At 39.7% G+C, this 20,528-nt stretch overlaps 1 protein-coding gene across 6 annotated transcripts in view; it reads right to left on the reverse strand.

The window, feature by feature from the left end:
- The window catches only part of LOC127432823 (kinase suppressor of Ras 2-like), a 44,261-nt gene extending 25,456 nt beyond the window's left edge, over nucleotides 1-18,805 (reverse strand). For 3 of the 6 annotated variants that reach the window (XM_051684257.1, XM_051684256.1, XM_051684255.1), the window contains exon 1: nucleotides 15,125-15,588. In XM_051684257.1, coding sequence (XP_051540217.1) covers nucleotides 15,125-15,331 — 207 coding nt within the window. In that variant the 5' untranslated portion in view covers nucleotides 15,332-15,588. Of the gene's footprint in view, nucleotides 1-1,017; nucleotides 2,709-14,831; nucleotides 14,916-15,124; nucleotides 15,589-18,611 lie in introns of those variants that run through there. The other 3 variants (XM_051684259.1, XM_051684260.1, XM_051684258.1) reach the window with 3 other exon arrangements.
- Between the last annotated feature and the right edge of the window lie 1,723 nt (nucleotides 18,806-20,528).

Consider the following 20,528-nt stretch of genomic DNA (forward strand, 5'->3'; position numbering starts at 1 on the left):
CCATCTATCATCATTACAATAGCTACCGTTACCTCAAAATTTGAACATTGAGTATATAAGAATACATAAGTGATTCTATATACTCAAAGTGATCCCTGCATAGTCAAGCTCAAACTCATACCCAACCACTCAAGCTGATCGGTACACATATTGATCCCAAAATGATCAAACTGATCCCCTCATACCTATGTATACTAAAAACGTATCCCTGTATCATCAAAATGATACCAAAATACTTAAACTAATTCCCACATACCCTGTAAATGCAAACTGATCCCCACATACCCAAAATGTGCAAACTGTAGCACATCCTCGGACTGATCCCTAGAAACTCAGATGCTACCACCCCCATGCTTCACGGTTGGGATGGTGTTCTTCGGCTTGCAAGCCTCACCCTTTTTCCTCCAAACATAACAATGGTCATTATGGCCAAACAGTTCAGTTTTTGTTTCATTAGGCTAGAGGACATTTCTCCAAAGATCTTTGTCCCCATGTGCACTTGCAAACTGTAGTCTGGCTTTTTTATGGCGGTTCTGGAGCAGTGGATTCTTCCTTGGTGAGCAGCCTTTTGTGTTATGTCGATATAGGACTCGTTTTACTGTGGATATAGATACTTGTCTACCTGTTTACTCCAGCATATTCACAAGGACCTTTGCTATTGTTCTGGGATTGATATGCACTTTTCACACCAAACTACGTACATTTCTAGGAGATAGAATGCGTCTCTGTAAAAGAGGAGGCGAGAAGCAGCTTTCCTTGTTAAGGTAAGGATTTATTTTTCCCTCTTCGCAGCACAAATTTACAGTTTCACTTTAAGCACTAAGTTAAAGAACTATCACACACTGCTTCACAAATAAACTCTCATTACTAAAAATCTTTGCTCTGGCTCGGCTCTGTCGGGTCCAGTCTCTCTCCCCGACTAAGTGCTGTGTGGCTCTATTTATGCCGCTCTCCCCATGCTCACTGAAATTAGTGACAGGTGTAAGACATAATTTAGCTCAGGTGTAGCGCCCTTACCGCTTTCTCTTTCTCCGGAGAGATGCTTGACCAAGCCCCTGCTGCCACAGTCTCCTTCCTGAGCGGTATGATGGCTGCGTGGTCCCATGGTGTTTTGCATACTATTGTTTGTACAATTGCTCCCAAGGATGAACCAGACTTGTGGAGGTCCACAATTTTTTTTTCTGAGGTCTTGGCTGATTTCTTTTCATTTTCCCATGATGTCAAGCAAAGAGGTACTGAGTTTTAAGGTATGCCTTAAAATACATCCACAGGGGGTACCTGGGTAGTTCAGCAAGTAAAGACGCTGACTACCACCCCTGGAGTTGCGAGTTCAAATCCAGGGCGTGCTGAGTGACTCCAGCCAGGTCTCCTAAGCAACCAAATTGGCCCGGTTGCTAAGGAGGGTAGAGTCACATGGGTTAATCTCCTCGTGGTCGCTATAATGTGGGTCACTTTTGGTGGGGCGCGTGTTGAGTTGTGCGTGGATGCTGCAGAGAATAACGTGAAGCTTCCACACGTGCTATGTCTCCATGGTAATGCGCACAACAAGCCACGTGATAAGATGCACGGATTGACGGTCTCAGACGTGGAGGCAACTGAGATTCATCTTCCGTCACCCGGATTGAGGCGAGTCACTACGCCTCAATCCGGGTGGGCATTCCAAATTGGGGAGAAAAAAACAAAACACAGGTACACCTTCAGTTGACTCCAATTAGCCTATAAGAAGCTAATTTGCCAATTGCCTAAAAGCTTGACATAATTTTCTGGAATTTTTCAAACTGCTTAAAGGCACAGTTAACTAAGTGTATGTAAACTTCTGACCCACTGAAATTGTGATATAGTCAATTAAAAGTTAAACAATCTGTCTGTAAACAATTGTTAGAAAAATTACTTGTGTCATGCACAAAGTAGATGTCCTAAACGACTTGCCAAAACTATAGTTTGCTAATATGAAATCTGTGGAGTGGTTAAAAAATTTGATTTAATGACTTCAACCTAAGTGTATGTAAACTTCTGACTTCAACTGTATAGTCAAACTGATCCCAAAAACTAAACTTGATCCATATATTTTTAAACTGGCCCCAAAATACTCCATTGGAACTGATCCCCACTTACCCAAAATGTGCTAAACGGATCCCTACATACTATGACTAATCCTAAAATACTTAAACTGAGTCCCACATACCCTATGAAGAAACTGATCCCCACATACTCGGACTGATCCCAAAATACTCAAATGGATCCCCACATATTCAGACTAATTCTAAAATACTCAAACTCATACCCATATACCCTATGTACACAAACTGATACTCTCATACTCAAATTGATTCAAATATACTCAAACTTATTCCCAAATTGTCCAACTGATCACCACAAACTCATACTGATTAATATCCCCAAATATACTGTATACACTCAAACTGATCTCAAAAACTCAAACTGATCCTTATACTTTTAAACTGACCCCAAAACACTTGAGCTGATCCTCATATGCCCAAAATGTGCAAACTGATCCCCACATACTCAGACTGATCTCTACAAACTCAATATTATCCAAATATACTAAAATTCACATCCACAAACTCAAACTGATCCCCACAATCTAAGACTGATCCTAAAATACTCTTTTTTGAAATTGAGTCCTACATAACCTATGATTAAACTGATCACCAAAAACTCAAACTGATTAGTACATGCTCAAATATTGTATATTATATATATATATATATATATATATATACTGCCATTCAAAAGTTTGGGGTCACTTGACTGAAATAATTCTCATGATCTTAAAAACCTTTTGATTTTAAGGTGTATGATTAAATGTTTGAAATTAGTTTTGTAGACAGAAAATATAATTGTGCCAACATATTAATTTATTTCATTACAAAACTAAAATTGTATTTAAAAAAAAAAATACGTTTTTGAAATTGATGACTTGGACTGAATAATTAAGAAAATCAGCTAATAAGTGCCCAGTATTGATGGGAACTCCTTCAATACTGTTTAAAAAGCATCCCAGGATGATTCCTCAAGAAGTTGGTTGAGAAAATGTCAAGAGTACATTTCTGAAAATGTTATGCAAAGGGTGGCTACTTTGAATATGCTAAAATATTACATAGTTTGTATTTATTTTGGATTTTTTTTTTTTTAGAAACAACACAATTCCTATAGTTCCATTTCTGTTCTTCCATAGTTTTGATCCAATGAAATGATCGAAAAATACACAAGCGCAAGTCCACATACTCAAACTGATCCCCACATTCTCAGACTGATATACGATAATCATCCTTCCATTGTCAAACTGATCCCAAAATACTCAAAAAGTGCCCACATAACGTACATAATTAAACTGATCCATATATACTCAAACAGATTCTTGCATACTCAGTAGGGGTAAAACATTTATTCTCAGATGCATGGAGAATCCGCATATAAAATTCTTTCTCCAACAATTCTGAATCGATTCTAAAAAATTCAGAATAGTTTCTGAGTTCAATTTAAACCACGGCAGCACAATGGTGCTTATGTGCGTGCCAGAGTGAGGCGCTAGAAACAAATGGTCAGACACACACAGGCCTATACAAAAGCCAAGCGTACATTACAGAACAGATTGCAGACTGGATGTATCAACCACATGACCATCATCCCTGACTGAAACTACAATTCAGAATTTCATTCACAAACTCACGCACATAGCAACGGGAGAGTTTATTTGTGTTTATTGCACTGATTGTGATGTTTTTATTTTTGAATTATTTTCGAAAATTTCTAAATTTCTAAATTATTATCTCCTGCTTCCTAATGCCTTTCTCTCCTCTTGTGCTCTCTTTTATTTTGGCTGTTAATTAATTAATTTTATTTATTTATCACACATTATACATTTGCACATATACAGTGAAATTCTTCTTTTCACATATCCCAGCTAGGCTGGGGTCAGAGTGCAGGGTCAGCCATGATACAGCGCCCCTGGAGCAGATAGGGTCAAGGGCCTTGCTCAAGGGCCCAACAGTGGCATCTTGGCAGTGCTGGAGCTTGAACCCCCGATGTTGCTCATTGCTGGTCTCTCACTCGTCGGAACAGTGCGCATATGAGATGCTTGACTGATTTCTTAAGCAGCAACCCCGCTATTTGTGTCACTTTATTATCACCTGTGGTGTGGAAAGTAGAAGCTGACATCTGCACTCTCACAGAAGCAGATATCTCATGTAGCCATCCTGTGCCAGCAAATGATAGTTGTGGATATAGTTAAAGGCTAGGGATTGATTAATTCTAACTTTAATAATTTAAAACTAAGTGTGTATTGATAAAACAATTTGGAGGACAAGATGCATTGTGATGCATCGAGAATCGTTTTGTAATCAAATTGTTACCCTTTGAATCGAAACGTGAGGCCAGTACAGATCCCTACATTCTCAAAGTGATCCCCAAATATTTAAAATGATCCCTATATACTCAAACCGATCCTTGTTTACACAAACTAATGCCCTCATATTCAAAATGATCCCTACATTCTCAAACTGTTCCCTATATACTCAAACTATCCTCACAGTGAGTCATTTTTTCCTTGCTTTGTTGTAATAATCTTATCATTACATTGGGGAATTTCTGGCTGAAGGATCTGTCTTTATCTCCATTGCATGAACGCATGCACATTGCACACATCTCTGAAAGAAGACACCTGAACAGGTAGATCAGAGCATCAACAAAAACCTCTCAAGAACCATCAGCTCACACACGGTCTCTTTTGAGACCTCTTTTGAAAAGACCTTGAGTATGCTGTCACGGCAGAAGCTAACAAAAGACTCAGGCACTGAAGGCAAGCATCTCATTGCAGACAGCACAACAAACACCAGCCAGGGTTGGAGGTCAAGGTGCGTAGGAGGACAAGCAATGGAAAGCACCTTGCAGCAGGTCAGAGTTGATAAACAACCAATTAAAGCTCCATTGCTAACAGCTAAATGCTAATTACACAGAGGACATTGAGTACTCCACTCAATAAAGCTCAACTGCCATCGAAAAGCTTTTATCCATCGCAGTCAATATTGTAATTTGTGTCAAGTGCTTGAGGTCTGGGGGTTTTTAAACAGTGCTCAGATTTCAGCATAATAAAAAAAAGCTTCACACAAGCATTCAGCAGCACAAGGTCTGCTCTCACACTGCACATTTCACATTGGAAGGACCTGAACCACTCTAAGCCAAAGAGTGATTTTACAGCCATTATCAAAGTGCTTATGTACAGATTCTGCATAATGTTATTGGGACAACAAGTATTTGCAACAGTTCTAAGCCACTGTTCTGTTTTTTTTTTTTTTTTTTTTACTTTTTTTTTTTTACTTCCAATTTTAACATAAACAATAGAAACTATGTTTTTTGGTGGAAATGTAATCCCCAGTGTGATTATATTTTGGGGAACCAAATTCTAACATTCAAGGAACACATTTTATTTTATTTTTATTTTTTTGGTTTTAAAACTAATGCCATAAAATAATGTTTGCAAAATGTTGCTGGGAAGTTTTTTTTTTTTTTTTTTTTTTGTCTGACAACCAAAAAGAATTTAAACAATGTTCTTTAATGGTCATTTTTACTTTTTTTTTTATTTTATTTTTTTTAATAACCACAAACAAAAATGGTTGCTTGGGTTCATTTTAAATAATGTAAATGGTTAAGAGAGGGAACTTACTTTTTTATTACAAATATGGCAGTTCTAGAGTTTTTACATTTTTCATAAAAAATCAAGTTTAACTATAGTTTACAGAAACCACAGCAATACCATAGAAACCACAGTTAAAACTAGCAGAAAACATTTGTCACAAGCTGGGTTTTGGAACAAGGTAACTTTGATATTGGTTCAAAGTGATCAATTAGCTCTATCCTGCTTGACTAAGATGGTTTACCAAGCCGAAACCAGGTCCACTAGCTAAGAGATCAGCTGATTAACCATCTACACTAGCATGGACAAGCTAGATATCATGTAAAACTGATACATAAAACAGATACGTCAGCTGGTTTAAGCTAGATTCTAGCTGGATCAGGAAAAAATCATGGCTGACTCTTCGTTATAGTTAGATCAATGTAACTATCAGAATGAACTTTATTGCCATGTGTGCTTATACACACAAGGAATTTGTCATGGTAACAGAAGCTTCCATGTATGTATATACAGACATACAACATTTACATTTAAACATATATAGATATAGTGACATAAAAAATAATAAAAATAAGATATAACTAATAAAAAATAGAAATATACAATAGCGCAATAATGTTGTTAAAATATTTTATATACAGATATACAGTTATGTGCAGGTGATGTAATATATTGAAGAAGAGGTAGGATATGTTAAAGAATATAAATGAAATATGGATATAAGTAGGAATGGATGGATTGAATATTGCACATGGTTGTATTGACCAAAGGAAAGTATTTGGGTGCCGTTTTAACTGTTCATGAGGTGGATGAGCTGAGGGAAAAAATTGTTCCTGTGCCTGGCTGTTCTGGTGCTCAGTGCTCTGTAGCGCCGGCCAGAGGGCACAGTTCGAAGAGGAAGTGTATTGGGTGAATGGGGTCAAGAGTGGTTTTACCAGCCCTTTTCGTCACTCTGGAAGTGTACAGTTCTTGGAGGGTGGGAAGGTGAGAACCAAATAATCCGTTCAGCAGTCCGAACTATCCTTTGAAGTCTTCTGATGTCTAACTTTGTTGCTGAACCAAACCAGACAGTTATAGAAGTGCAGAGGACAGACTCAGTGACTGCTGATAGAACTGTATCAGCAGTGCCTGTGGCAGGTTAAACTTCTTCAACTGGCGAAGGAAGTACAACCTCTGCTAGGCCTTTTTGAAGATTGAGTCTATGTGGGTCTCCCACTTCAGGTCCTGTGAGATGGTAGTGCCCAGGAACCTGAATGACTCCACTGCTGCCACAGTGCTGTTCAGAATGGTGAGCGGGGATAATGTTGGGGTGTTCCTCCTAAAGTCCACTCTCATCTCCACTGTTTTAAGCGTGTTCAGCTCCAGGTTGTTTTGACTGCACCAGACAGCCAGCTGTTCAGCCTCCCTTCTGTATACAGCCTCATTGTCATCTTGGATGAGACCGATGACTGTAGTGTCGTCTGCGAACTTCAGGAGCTTGACAGAGGGATCCTTGGCGGTGCAGTCATTTGTGTAGACAGAGAAGAGTAGACATCCCTGGGGGGCACCAGTGCTGATTGTACATGTGCTGGAGGTGAATTTCCCCATTCTCACTAGCTGCTACCTGTCTGTCAGAAAGCTGGTGATCCACTGACAACAGAGAGCTGGGTTAATTTAGTCCATAGGAGAGCGGGGTTGATGGTGTTAAAAGCCGAATTGAAGTCAACAAATAGTATCCTTGCATAAGTCCCTGGTCTTTCTAGATGTTGAAGTATGTAATGCAGTCCCATATTGACTGCATCATCCATAGGCCTGTTTGCTCCATAAGCAAATTGAAGGGGATCCAGAAAGGGTTCGGAGATGTCCTTCAGGTGGGCCAACACCAGTCTTTCAAATGACTTCATGACCACAGATGTCAGAGCGACAGGTCTGTAGTCATTAAGTCCTTTGATCTTGGGTTTCTTTGGGACAGGGATGATTGTAGAGCATTTGAAGCATAAAGAAACTTCCCACTGCTCCGTGATCTGTTGAAGATCTGTGTGAAGTTGAGGGCCAGCTGGTCAGCACAGGATTTTAGACAAGTGGGTGAAACACCATCTGGGCCCTGTGCTTTTCTTGTCTTATGTTTCAGGAAGACACAGCACACATAACCTTCACAGATCTTAAGTGCATGTTGAGTAGCAGGAGAAGAGAGGAGGGTGGTGACAGGAGGTGTAAATGTTTGTGCTGTGAAGGTCAGAGCGGTTGTGGGGTGTGTGAATGGGCTTTTCAAATCTACAGTAAAACACATTCAGGTCGTTAGCCAGTTGTTGATTCCCTACAGTGTTGGGAGATGGTGTCTTGTAGTCGGTAAAGTCTTTCAGGCCTCTCCACACTGCAGGGTCGTTAGCTGAAAACTGTTTTTTCAGCATTTCAGAATAGCTTCTTTTAGCCACTCTAATCTCCTTTGTCAGTCTGTATTTGGCTTGATTGTACAAGATTTTATCCCCACTTCTGTAAGCATCCTCTTTGGCCTGATGAAGCTGCCTGAGTTTAGCTGTAAACCATGGTTTGTCGTTGTTGTATGTTAAATAAGTCCTAATAGGAACGCACATGTCCTCACAGAAACTCATTTATGATATAACAGTATCTGTGAGCTCATCCAGGTCTGTGGCTGCAGCTTTAAAAACACTCCAATCAGTGCAGTCAAAGCAGGCTTGTAGTTCCAGCTCTGCTTCATTGGTCCATCTTTTTACAGTCTTTACTACAGGTTTAGCTGATTTTAGTTTCTGCCTATGTCGGAAGAAGATGAACCAGACAGCTGCACGTGGGACTGGGCGATATGCTTCCTTTATTGTTGTGTAGCAATGATCCAGTGTATTTCTGTCTCTGGTTGGGCATGTTATGTGCTGTCTGTATTTGGGCAGTTCATGTGTGAGATTTGCCATGTTAAAATCCCCAAGAATAATAATAAGTGAGTCCGGGTGTTGTTGCTCCGTGTCTGTGATGTGATCAGCCAGCTGTTGCAGCGCTGTGTTCACGCACGCGTGTGGAGGAATATAGACACTTACAAGAATAAACGAGGAAAACTCCCACTGCAAGTAGAAAGGCTTACAGTTTATGAAGGGCACCTCTAAATTAGGATAGCACATCTTCTTCAGCATTGTTACATCTGTGCACCAACATTAATTGACGTAAAAACACGTTCCACTGCCTCTCGTTTTCCCCGTTAACTCCGCGGTGCGATCCGCTCTGAACAGCTGGAAGCCCGGGAGATGTAATGTGCTGTCTGGAATGGCTTCACTCAGCTAGGTTTCCGTGATGCACAATGCAGTAGAATTTGCAAAGTCCTTATTTTTGCGGATGAGAAGTAATTCGTCCATTTTGTTAGGAACACAGTGGAGATTCGCTAGATAGATGCTTGGCAGCGCGGTTTGAAAGACACGCTGTCAGAGCTTGACCAGTGCGCCGGCTCGCTTCCCACGTTTGCGTCTTTTAGCGCTTGTATAGCACCGCAGCTCCTAAAATGTCCAACAGAACGTCCGAATAATCAAAATCCGGTAAAAGACTGTCTGGCGTGTGCTGCTGAAAAATCAGCAGCTCGCCTCTGGAAGAACTGAATGGAAATAAATTACTATACACAGGACAAACAAAAAAAAAACAGAGAAGACTATGACTATTTTACGTAAATCTAGGCTTCTCAAAAGTTGGGACTGCTCATGTCCACCATGATGACCATCGTACTGGCTCAATTCCTGGTTCTCTAGTCTCACAGCTCAAAAGCAGAGAAACACCCACTTTCAAGTAATTTTGGGTTTTTGTTAGACAGTCACAGAGATGAACAGGATTTCATAAAGCCTGCAGATACACACCAACTCCACATCAACAGCCAAACAATAAAATATACAATCTCTTCTTGTCTTTACACTGGAGATCTTAACCATGCCAAATGCTTTATTTGGATTCTTTATGAAAATCAGAGCTGTAAAACTTTAAAGAAATGTGGCAACAAGATGAAAATGAAAAATGCCTTATGAAATTTAATTTGATCATTTTTGGAGCTCCAGCTCCAGTCCCCATTCACTTTATTGTTTGGAAGTGCAGCTTGAACATTCTGCAAAATATCTTCTTTTATTGTGCACAGTAAAAAGTAAGTCCGGAGGTTCACATAACTTTTGACCAATGAACTTCCGTGACTTTTCAATTACCTTTCCAGTAATTACTGGATAAGATTAATTTTAAATAATTTTACAGAGAATGCACTCACAATAAACAATTATATTATCGATAAAAAAAATTTAGAGCAGAGCATTTTCACTGCCTTTTAAGATTGTGTTAATTTCCATTACCTTTCCAAAGGAAACTATCATTTTAAAATATAAAAATCTTCTGATATTTCTAGGTTTTCCCATGAATCCTGAATTCATATGGGTTTGGAATGACAAGCGGGTGAGTAAATATTGACAGAATTTTTATTTTTGGGTGTATTATTCCTTTAAGGTTCAAGGTCTGTGTCTTTCATAATGACCACTGACCCTGACCTTATGCAGTTACTTTATTTAAAATCACAAAATATCTCTGTATTTCACTCTTTCTCTCACTGGCATAAGCAGATACCTAATACATCAACCTAATTGCTCTCATTTCATTTCTCATCCTCATAACGCATACATCCGGGTTTAAATGTTTTAGGAAGGTTCTGTTCTGTTGCTGACTTGTGCAGTTCCTGAGCCTTTGCTGCTGTTGCTGCATGCAGACGGTGAACACACACACACACATGCACACGCATCATAGATAACAATACACTGGTGAATGTGTGACGTCAGGTTTCCTAGCAACTACACTCCTGGGTCGTCAGCAACGTTTTTTGTTTTGTTTTGTTTTTTGTTTTCAAGAGTGGGATTTTCCCACAGACAGAAAAACATGGTGAAAACTAGGCATCTTTGCATGGCATGTTGGCATGCAGTCTGTAGATGTAATCTACACAACATCAGAGTTTCAATAAGTTTTAATAAGAAGAAACTTATTGAGGAATATCTGGGGCAACCTGTTTCCACACTGTGACACAACATTACAAGGAACAAACTAAAATGCAGACAAACTAATCTGCCTCAAGAAAAAATCACCTCAAAGTCACTACATACAAGAATAAAAACAGTGTGCAGCCATTTCACGAGTCAACCAAAACATCTTTCTTTAATGACTTCATTGTTATGGCAACACTGGTGGTATTTTGGGTGGGCGTCACACCTGCTCCACTGCAGATGATGGTAAACATGGGAACCAGGCTGTTATGACAACGGCTCAGTGAGGTCAGCAGATGTGATTGAAAGCCAAAGGGCAGGAAGACACCCAGCTACTCAGAGACAACAGATATATTGGTATAAAATCATTCAACAAGACCCCAGTTCAACCCAACAATACAGATGAAAGCTATACGGTAAAGCCATGATCCACATTGATTAGCATGTCTCTGGCCAATTTCACCTGCAAATCTAACCCCTCCAAACCAAGAAGAAACTAGGGTGTTGTTATTCTTTGTTCCATGTGTTGGCTATATTGCAAAATGTTCCTTAGTAAATATATGCGACAATCAAAAGTGTGAAGAACTGAAAATGTGGCCATCAAGGAACACTATTTAGACTAAACGTAAAATTAACCTTATCTGATTATCTACACAGGATATTTTTTGATTGCCATGATGACGGTTCCTCATCAGGCTGCTGTGACATAGCTCTGATGTGCTGCTGAACCTCTAGGAAAGAGCTCCGCACAGAGACAGCCAACGTGTAATGATGGAACATCTCTTACCTGCTCTGCTTGGCTGAATCTGTCACCCCCTCCCCATCCCCAGTCTATTGGGAGCCCTCAAACGGACGCAAGCCGATTGGCTGGCAGTCTTCCTCTCACCTCCCCTCTCTCCCCTGCACATGCTCTTCACGTCATTATTTTCTTATTTAACAACCAACCCTGAAAACGCGTAGGGAGGAAGACATCTAAATATAGCCACAGCCACGACAGCACACGACACAAATGCGCAGCAAAGCTCAAACATCACTGCTGGGTGGGGGGGGGGGGGTGCAGACGGATGAGGCCTTCAACAGCTGACCAGTCTCCCAGCATGTGCACCCTCTGGAGCAAAGCTCGCAGACAATCTGAGTCTCTTTGTTATTATCAACAAACTCGTTTACCCAGAGAAACATGGAAGATCTCCACGTATAAGTAGGTCACGCCGTTCCTGAGACAGCATCTCAGAGTCAGATCATGCTGTCGGAACAGAACATCACAGTCCATCAAAATCTTCATAATGAAAAGATATGAGGAGACATATAAATCTCACTCAAGTGGACACACGCACTTCAGACCAGCTGGGGAAACAGCTCTGGTGCAAGACTAACATTCCCAAGTCCTGAAAAAAGACATACTGGGGACATTCTGGCTGTGTGTCTCTGATCTATAACGAAATAGTGACGATTTTGGTCATGGAAAAATATCAACCACTTATTGCCATAACCCTCTCCCTTCTCTTAACCATAACTTTTTTATTTTTTATTTTTCCTTTTCTCCCCAATTCGGAATGCCCAATTCCCACTACTTAGAAGGTCCTCGTGGTGGCACGGTTACTCACCTCAATCCAGGTGGCGGAGGACAATTCTCAGTTGCCTCTGCTTCTGAGACAGTCATTCCGTGCATCTTATCACGTGGCTTGCTCTGCATGACACCGTGGAGACTCCCAGCATGTGGAGGCTCATGCTACTCTCTGCGATTCACACACAACTTACTCAGCTTTAAAAGCTCAATACAAGTTAAGCTCAATCGATGGCATTTTTGGCATAATGGTAAACAAAATAAATTGGTTTCAACTCGTCCCTCCATTTCTTTAAAAAAAAATTATGTTGTTTCATAATCAACAAGAATGTTCTACATGTGTAGGACCTCGTTAGGCAAACAGCGACTGTCATGTTAGTAAGAAACAGACCTGCAAAAACAGAGCGATTGGATGGGGTCCCGAAAACAAGTAGCGATCTGCAGAATAGCAGAACAGATGAGAGTGTGAACATTCGGTCAAACATCACTATGCAGTTCTTCAGCCAGTGAGAGGAATAATGAATTATTCCAGAGAGAGAAATCATTTTCTCCTGGCCAGAGTGGCAAGCTTTTAAAAAAAGATGTGAAGTGATGTTATAAAGAGCTTTCAGTGAGAATCTAATGTGAGTTCAAGTCTCTCTTGATTGAGCAAAGTGTAGGGGAAGTGCTGAGGTTTTGAATCGGACCACTTCATATCTGTTGTTCTGCACAAGCATTAACAAGCATACAGGGCCTGTTATACATCTGAACGAATCTTATTAAAGTATGTTCTCAATGCATGGACCTGTTTTATTGATTAGTTCCCAGGTAAGCAAGCATCTTCTCAGAACTACAGAATTAGCTAGATGGAGCAGCAAGCCAAATTAAAATCGCACCTGGGCTGTGTACCTGAGAGTTTGTCATTCACCACCTAGTATGCATTACAACTAATCAAAAACATGGAAATGCAAAGATAACCAACATCTACAGGCTGCGAAGGAGTCACAACCCGTAGAGTTGCAATATAGAGGAAGTAGGCTTGACCAATCCCTCCCCAGCAGTGACTGCACCATTTCCTGTAGACATAAGAGCGAAGGGCCCAGTGGTGTCTGACCTGACACTGGTAGAACAGTTGACTTCCTGCTAGAACAAGAAGTACAACTGAAGGAGCCAGTTTGCATCATTATACAAAAACACTTTTGGTTTTATTTTTGCTCATAAAATGTTTTATCTTTGCAACAAATTGATGACCCATCATAATGGTTTCACAAATAATTCATGTTGTTTGCTAAGGTATGCATCACTTTTACTATTGCTCATACTCAGGGTTAGGCATCTGAACAAACTCCTAACCCTAACAACTAGATTTTGGATCCTAACATGTCCCACAACGTTTGTGCTTTGGACATGAAAGATACTGAGTGTTTACTTAAAATTTACCTAAAACTACTTACAATAAAACAGGTGAAAAAAATCCTATCAAGTCACATTGAGGGAGGAACCTGCGCTTTACCTTGAGACAAGAAGATAATAGATATTTGAGGTGCTTTTTTTTTTTTTTTTTTTTTTTTTGAGACAGTAAGTAACCACCTAGCAACCACTCCTAAGACCATAGCAACCTCAAAGCAACCCCCTGGCAACCACCAACAAAACCATGTATCGAACCACAGATCCGTAACTCTTAGTTGTTTTGAAAACCTCATAATCCTCTGAGGAAACATCTCAAATTTCAAAAACATCTTTATCCCACTGTTATTCTAGGCCATGTGTTCCCAACATTACCTAGTGCTCAAACTACATGCCCACCGGGGCCGTTTGCACAGGCCAGGACTCCGTCCATACCATGACACTATTGATTCCTCATTAATTACCCCTGCAGGTGGAGCATTGGGGCACTTTGCAGGTGGAGCACACATCAATATTGACACTTAAACGCCAGTGTTCTGGAAGTTGAGGGTGAGACACTATCGGAAAAGCATCACACTGACTGATAGTCCAATGAAGGCTATGATGACTTTGATGTCAGACATATCAGGATGGGTTCTGTTCCAGAGATGCTGCAGGGATGTTGTGCCCGGATGGGTTTTACGCAGCAACTTACTGCCAAAAATATTTCCCCTAACCCACAGAACCAGGTCAAATAAAGGCCCTCACTGGGTTGGTGTGCTGTAAACTTCATGTATATGTCAATGCTCCATGCTTATTCTTGAAGGTCCTTACAGAAAGGTGCAGTAATGGTATAATATAGTAATACCATGTTACTTTCACATATAGCCTATATATTTCATATCACCTATATAGTAGGTCTATTGAATGATATACCACTTTAAATAGACCAAAAAAACATGGTAATACCAAAGTACATTTTTTTGAAAGTGCAGTTTGAAGCAGATCCCATATTAATGTGTCATTCTTTTACAGTAACAATAGCACCTAGAATGTGATGATACCATTGTACATTTTTGCACGGGGAGTTTTATTTCCAACTCCGCGCGCTCCTATAATGCACCACAATAAACAGCTGCAGTGCAAAAGAGAGAGAGAGAGAGAGAGAGAGAGAGAGAGAGAGAGAGAGAGAGAGAGAGAGAGAGAGAGAGAGAGAGAGAGATTGCTCTGTTCTTTAATGACGGTGCACTTCGGCCCCAGTTACCTTGGACTGTTCGATTCCAGAAATTTTGTAATTGACTCCTCGGAAACGATTCCAAGAGTCGAATCCAGACTAATTTTCTCGATTCTTTAGAATAAAAGGAAAAAACGGTAGACAAAGTGAAATCTTGCAGTAAACAAAAGCATACTTAACACTATTTATGATTTATAGCATGAATGACAAACGATCATGTCACGCCCCTGCGGAATCGATTCCCCTAGACGGAATCGGAATCCCAACGCATTGGAATCGAAGAATCGATTCTTTATGGAATCGACTCCCAGTCCTGCTGTTACCTCTAAAGTGCGGATCTCTTGCTGCGTGAGATCGTTGGACGCCGCGCATTTGGTCCGGAGCCCTTGTAAACTGGAGATGGAAATGTCGATCATGTTTTGGATCAGTTCACACTGGTGTAGCGCGGCCATCGCTGCGCCACTGCTGCCGCTGTCCCTCTTTTCATCACTCTCCTCCACCATCATCACCCCCACTCTAACACCATCCATCCCACTGCATCGGGCTCGGCGTGGATGGAGAGATGATAGCAGCTACAAATAATAATAATAGAATCCACATGCACTGATACAGTTGCATGCCATTAGACTGCACTGAATGCCAAATGCACAATAGATAAAGTCTCTATTGGGATCCAGGATAAATAAATAAAAAGAGAGATCTGGTTCAAGATAATTCAAAATCCAAGTGTGCTGTGCAGGCAGCGCGGATGATCGGGTCGTGCGAGCTTCGCGTTCTGCTGTGCGTCTCTGCTGCTCACTGTCTGTCAGCTGTGGGAAACATCCACGCAATGCGCGCTGGGAAATGAAGTCCATAAGCACATGTCTGTAGGCCAATGTACTAGACATTAAACAATACTAAGGTGGGATAGATAGATAGATAGATAGATAGATAGATAGATAGATAGATAGATAGATAGATAGATAGATATGGACGGACGGACGGATGGATGGATGCGGCAACTTTTGTGACCATTAGCCACATTATGCTGTATCTCCATATAGAAACTCTGTACCATTATATAGATTGAAATGAAATTACAGCATGAATAAAACACCATCAAATGACACATTATCCGGCAAATGGTCAAAAGCTCTTTCTAAAATTTTTAAACATCTATAGTCACCAAAACAATTTAGAAAATTAGTGAGAGAGACTTCAGCAACTTTAGGTGGCTGCAAGTTTAGAAGGGTTAGTGTAAAAGGCTTAAAACCGAATAGTGTTATACAATTGGTGTGGAACTTCGGGATCATTTGGTCTTGGAAGAATTTGGTAAGAAATGTTTGGATTCATAAATCTTTGACTTTTGATTGATGATGTGTCCTGTCAAATCTGAGCACATTGTTAAAGGGATAGTTCACCCCAAAATTATAATTCTCTCATAATTTACTCACACTCATGCCAACCCAGATGTGTATGACTTTCTTTCTTCTGCAGAACACAAAATACAATTTTTAAAAAATATCTCAGCTCTGTAGGTCCATAGGGCAAGTGAATGGTGACCAGAACTTTAAATCTCCAAAAATCGTATAAAGTCATCATAAAATAATTATTACGACTCCAGTGGTTAAATCCATGATTTAGAAATTATATGAAAAAGTGTGGGTGAGAAACGGATCAATATTTTAGTCCCTTTTTTTTTTTTTTACCATGAATCTCCACCTCTGACCAATCCCATTCAGTAGGTAGTGACATCCATGAAGAATGGGAATGGACAAAAAAACAAAAGAAGAGGAATGTGGAAGTGAATGTGGACATGTATAGTAAAACAAATGACTTAAATATTGATCTATTTCTCACCCACACCTATCATATCACTTTAGAAGACATGGATTTAACCACTGGAGTCTTATGGACTACTTTTACGCTGACTTTATGTGATTTTTGCAGATTCAAATTTCTGGTCATCATTCACTTACATTGTATGGACATACAGAGTTGAGATATTCTTTTAAAAATTTCCATTTGTGTTCTGCAGAAGAAAGAAAGTCATACACATCTGGGATGACATGCTTGCTTGCTTATTCCCTTAAGTTCCTCTTGGAACATAGGGCCTCTGCAACAGTCCTGCAGCACACTCGGTTCTGGGCGACCTTCTTCAGTTCACCCCACAGATGGCACGAACTATCCTTTTAAGATCTCTGAGATACATGTGAGATTACTGGGGTCTTCTAGAAATCTAGAAGGATTTCTCATCTCAATCAGGGTGCGATGTTCCTTCACATCAAACACTCAGTTTGTCTGCTGAGTCACTCTCCAAACCTCACCTCCTTCCATCTGTCCTCCAACTCTCTCCCTCTCTTTTTCTTTCTCTCCATCTGTCCTCCATCTCTCTCACTCCATCTGTGTGCTGTGTAACACTACATCCTCCCCAACCCACACAGCAACACACACACCAACACACACACACACACACACACACACACACACACTCTACAGGTGCCTCCAATTTGGATATTGAGTTTGCTCAGTTCATTTGGTTGTGCCATCAGCTCTCTTGTGAGTCGCGAATTTGATGGTACTTTGGGTTATAACAGGAAAAGGACACACATACACAATTTATGCATGTTTTCTTGCCTTGCATCCAGCAGACTGACTCATGTCATTCACTATGATGTAATAGGAAGGAAGATTACATGTTTATTAAGCAGATGATTAATTTAAAAGTGACTTACAAAGACACGATTGATCATAAAGAAGCCAATAATGTCCTACAGTATCACAATACCAAATTTCAGAGTAAACTAGAATTGTACAAAGTAGAGGAAAAATGCAAGTCCAGAGCAGTAGTGAAAATGTATTCTTTATTAAATGGTAATAGAATGTGACTTAATTAATAAGCTCACTTAAAGGTGCTGTAAGCGATTTTAGCATTCTGAAGCTTTCACGTGACTGAGCCGTTGAATTAGCCACGCCCCTCATTCCAAAACCCCGCCCTCCAAAGATAATTTTGAGACCAAAACTGAGCAAAAGAGCATCATTGTTTGTTCCTGTGGCTGTCAAATTCAACGGTGGCACTATAGTGTCCTCAACTGACAAACATTATGAATAATAGCCTTAATGATCCGCTTAAAATACAACACTATGAGAACGAGCAAAATTATTGACAGGTGAAAAGCGTCAATGTCCGCAGACACATTTTTGTTTGCTGTTTACAAAGTCTACAGCTGTCACAGAGACCGGTGAGATATCTCTTATTTCATTAATATCTTTAAGGGAGTAGGAACATTTTGTTGTGATGAAAAATTGCTTACAGCACCTTTAAATCTGCACTGCAAATGATTTTTGCTGTATTTTTCAAAGGTGTCTTACTGTAGAAACCATTTACAATATATTGCTGTTGATTTGTGTTGAATTTCTTGAAATCATTTATAGCAGGAAAAGACAGTAATCACCATTTTACTGTTAAAGAAAATGCAGGAATATTGACTGACTGAATTTGAACAGAGAAGCCCACCACCGATAACATTTTATGATTAAACATTTGTTTACTGCACTAGATTCAGTGTAAGCCCACATACAAACACTTACCGTAATTAATTTTACATTACAGTACAAATGTACTATAAGTCATTATACTGTATGCTGTTACTGTCATTTTTACTGTAATTTTACTGTGGTATGAAATACAGTACATAACCTCTAGCTACAGTAAGTTGCTGGCAACAAACTTTTTACAGTGTGAAACTAAACTGAAAAAAGTGTGACATCATAATGAACTCCTAGTATTTCCTTTTAGATGTTCATTTTTGAATACACTACCACTCTCACCTGTTAGGGTGTCAGGTGCACATCTACTCCATCCTGATGACTGGAACTTCTTGAAGAAACTGGACCTTGCCATGCAGACAGAAGAATCATCATATTAGGATCCCAAACATTGATGAAGCAAATTTAGTGTGCTATCAGAAAGACACAGGACTCTCAAAACCCCCCAAAACTAGAAACCTAGCTGATAAACTACAGCACTGTTTATCCAGGTGAGTTATGTTACAACATTTCAGAGCTCAAAGCCAAAACAAAGCCTACAAAGTACTACAGCCACAAAGTGAACCTCCCACCTGGCTACTGCTTTATGGTCACATACTGAAACTCTATTGGTCGGCCCGAGGAATCCCTTCCCAGGATACAGCAGATTAAATTGGATTTAGGGAAATCTGATGGCAGAGATCATCTGTGTGACTTTGGGTAAGTCCCCGACTGACACGTAGTTTCGGTCAGATTTCAAACTGTTTGTTTCTGAGGGTCCAGGTGATACAGTTTGTGCCTTTGTTCTATTTATATTTTTGTGAGATCATATTTGAAATTATCTTTGGGACCCAGATAAAAAGGCCACCAGACTCAGGATCTGGGAGAGGTGCATCATGGTACTTTGAGGTAGACAGGCAGGGCTATAAATAAACCCCCAATCTGTAGACACCAGACAATGAGCAGGATGAGGCACTTGGACAGGTGAGCACTCACAAGCCAGAACTCTCTCTCTCTCTCTCTCTCTCTCTCTCTCTCTCTCTCTCTCTCTCTCTCTCTCTCTCTCTCTCTCTCTCTCTCTCTCTCTCTGAGCGACTGCAAGCAAATGATGGTCATCTATCACAGTTATGACAGTTTATTTACAAAGAGAGAACACGGATTGTGTTTTCGATGACTAAGCATAGAACAGATTATGGAGCACTGGTATATATCGCCATCTACTGGATAGTTGAAGCAATTACTGAGACAATTTCTTGTTTGTCTTTTGTTGCACAAACCCGATATAGGTCACCGACAAGGGTGCTAAGAAAATAATCTTGGGTTAAGCAGTGTTTCACGTAATTCTGAAAGAGAGTTGAGGGTGTTTGTTGCGCTGCCAAAAAGTACACGACTAACCCCGGGTTAGAACAGGGTTTAAAATGACTTTTAAAGGAATCGTTCACCCAGAAAAGAAAATTATTTGATCATTTACTCACCCTGTGGCTGCAAACGTGTAGGCCTGTCACTTTATTTCTTCAGTGAAACACAAAAGGGAATATCAGACATAATGACGACGTTATACAGAACTTATACATTTCCTGCTGTATAATGTTTAATATTTGTAATTACACAAAAAATGTATAATGCTGAGGTTATTAAAACAAAATTAAGAATAATGGCCTCAGTCACCTTTCACTTTCATTGTTTGGCAAAGAGATGTAGTAGAAGTGAATGGCGACTGATATAATAATATGCTGCCTAACATCACCTTGTGTGTTCCAAGAAATAAAGAAATGAAATATGGGTTTGTTACGACAAATTAGGCTAAAGGCTCCTTTCATTTTATTTTCTCCCAAAACACGGATCCATGAGATTTTTGCGTGTGGTGTATAAAGTTTGATTTTAAGGCAATTTTATCTAATTTTTAAATATTTTTTAAAATGTTGAAAATGTATGTAGCTAATGAAAATCCCTGAAATTAACACATTTATTTTGAGACAAAATACTTATTTATCATTTGCAGTTTTGTTTAAGGTATAATTAAGGTCAATAACTGTCCAATAAGTGAAAGGATAGTATTTGGGGTAAAAAGCCCTGTTGCAGGGTATAAACACATTTTTATTATATATATATATATATATATATATATATATATATATATATATATATATATATATATATATATATTATTATTTTTTTTTATTATTATTATTTTTTTTTTTTTTTTTTTTTTTTTGGGGG

The sequence above is a fragment of the Myxocyprinus asiaticus genome, chromosome 42 (genome assembly GCF_019703515.2).
Source record: "Myxocyprinus asiaticus isolate MX2 ecotype Aquarium Trade chromosome 42, UBuf_Myxa_2, whole genome shotgun sequence".
NCBI lineage: Eukaryota > Metazoa > Chordata > Actinopteri > Cypriniformes > Catostomidae > Myxocyprinus > Myxocyprinus asiaticus.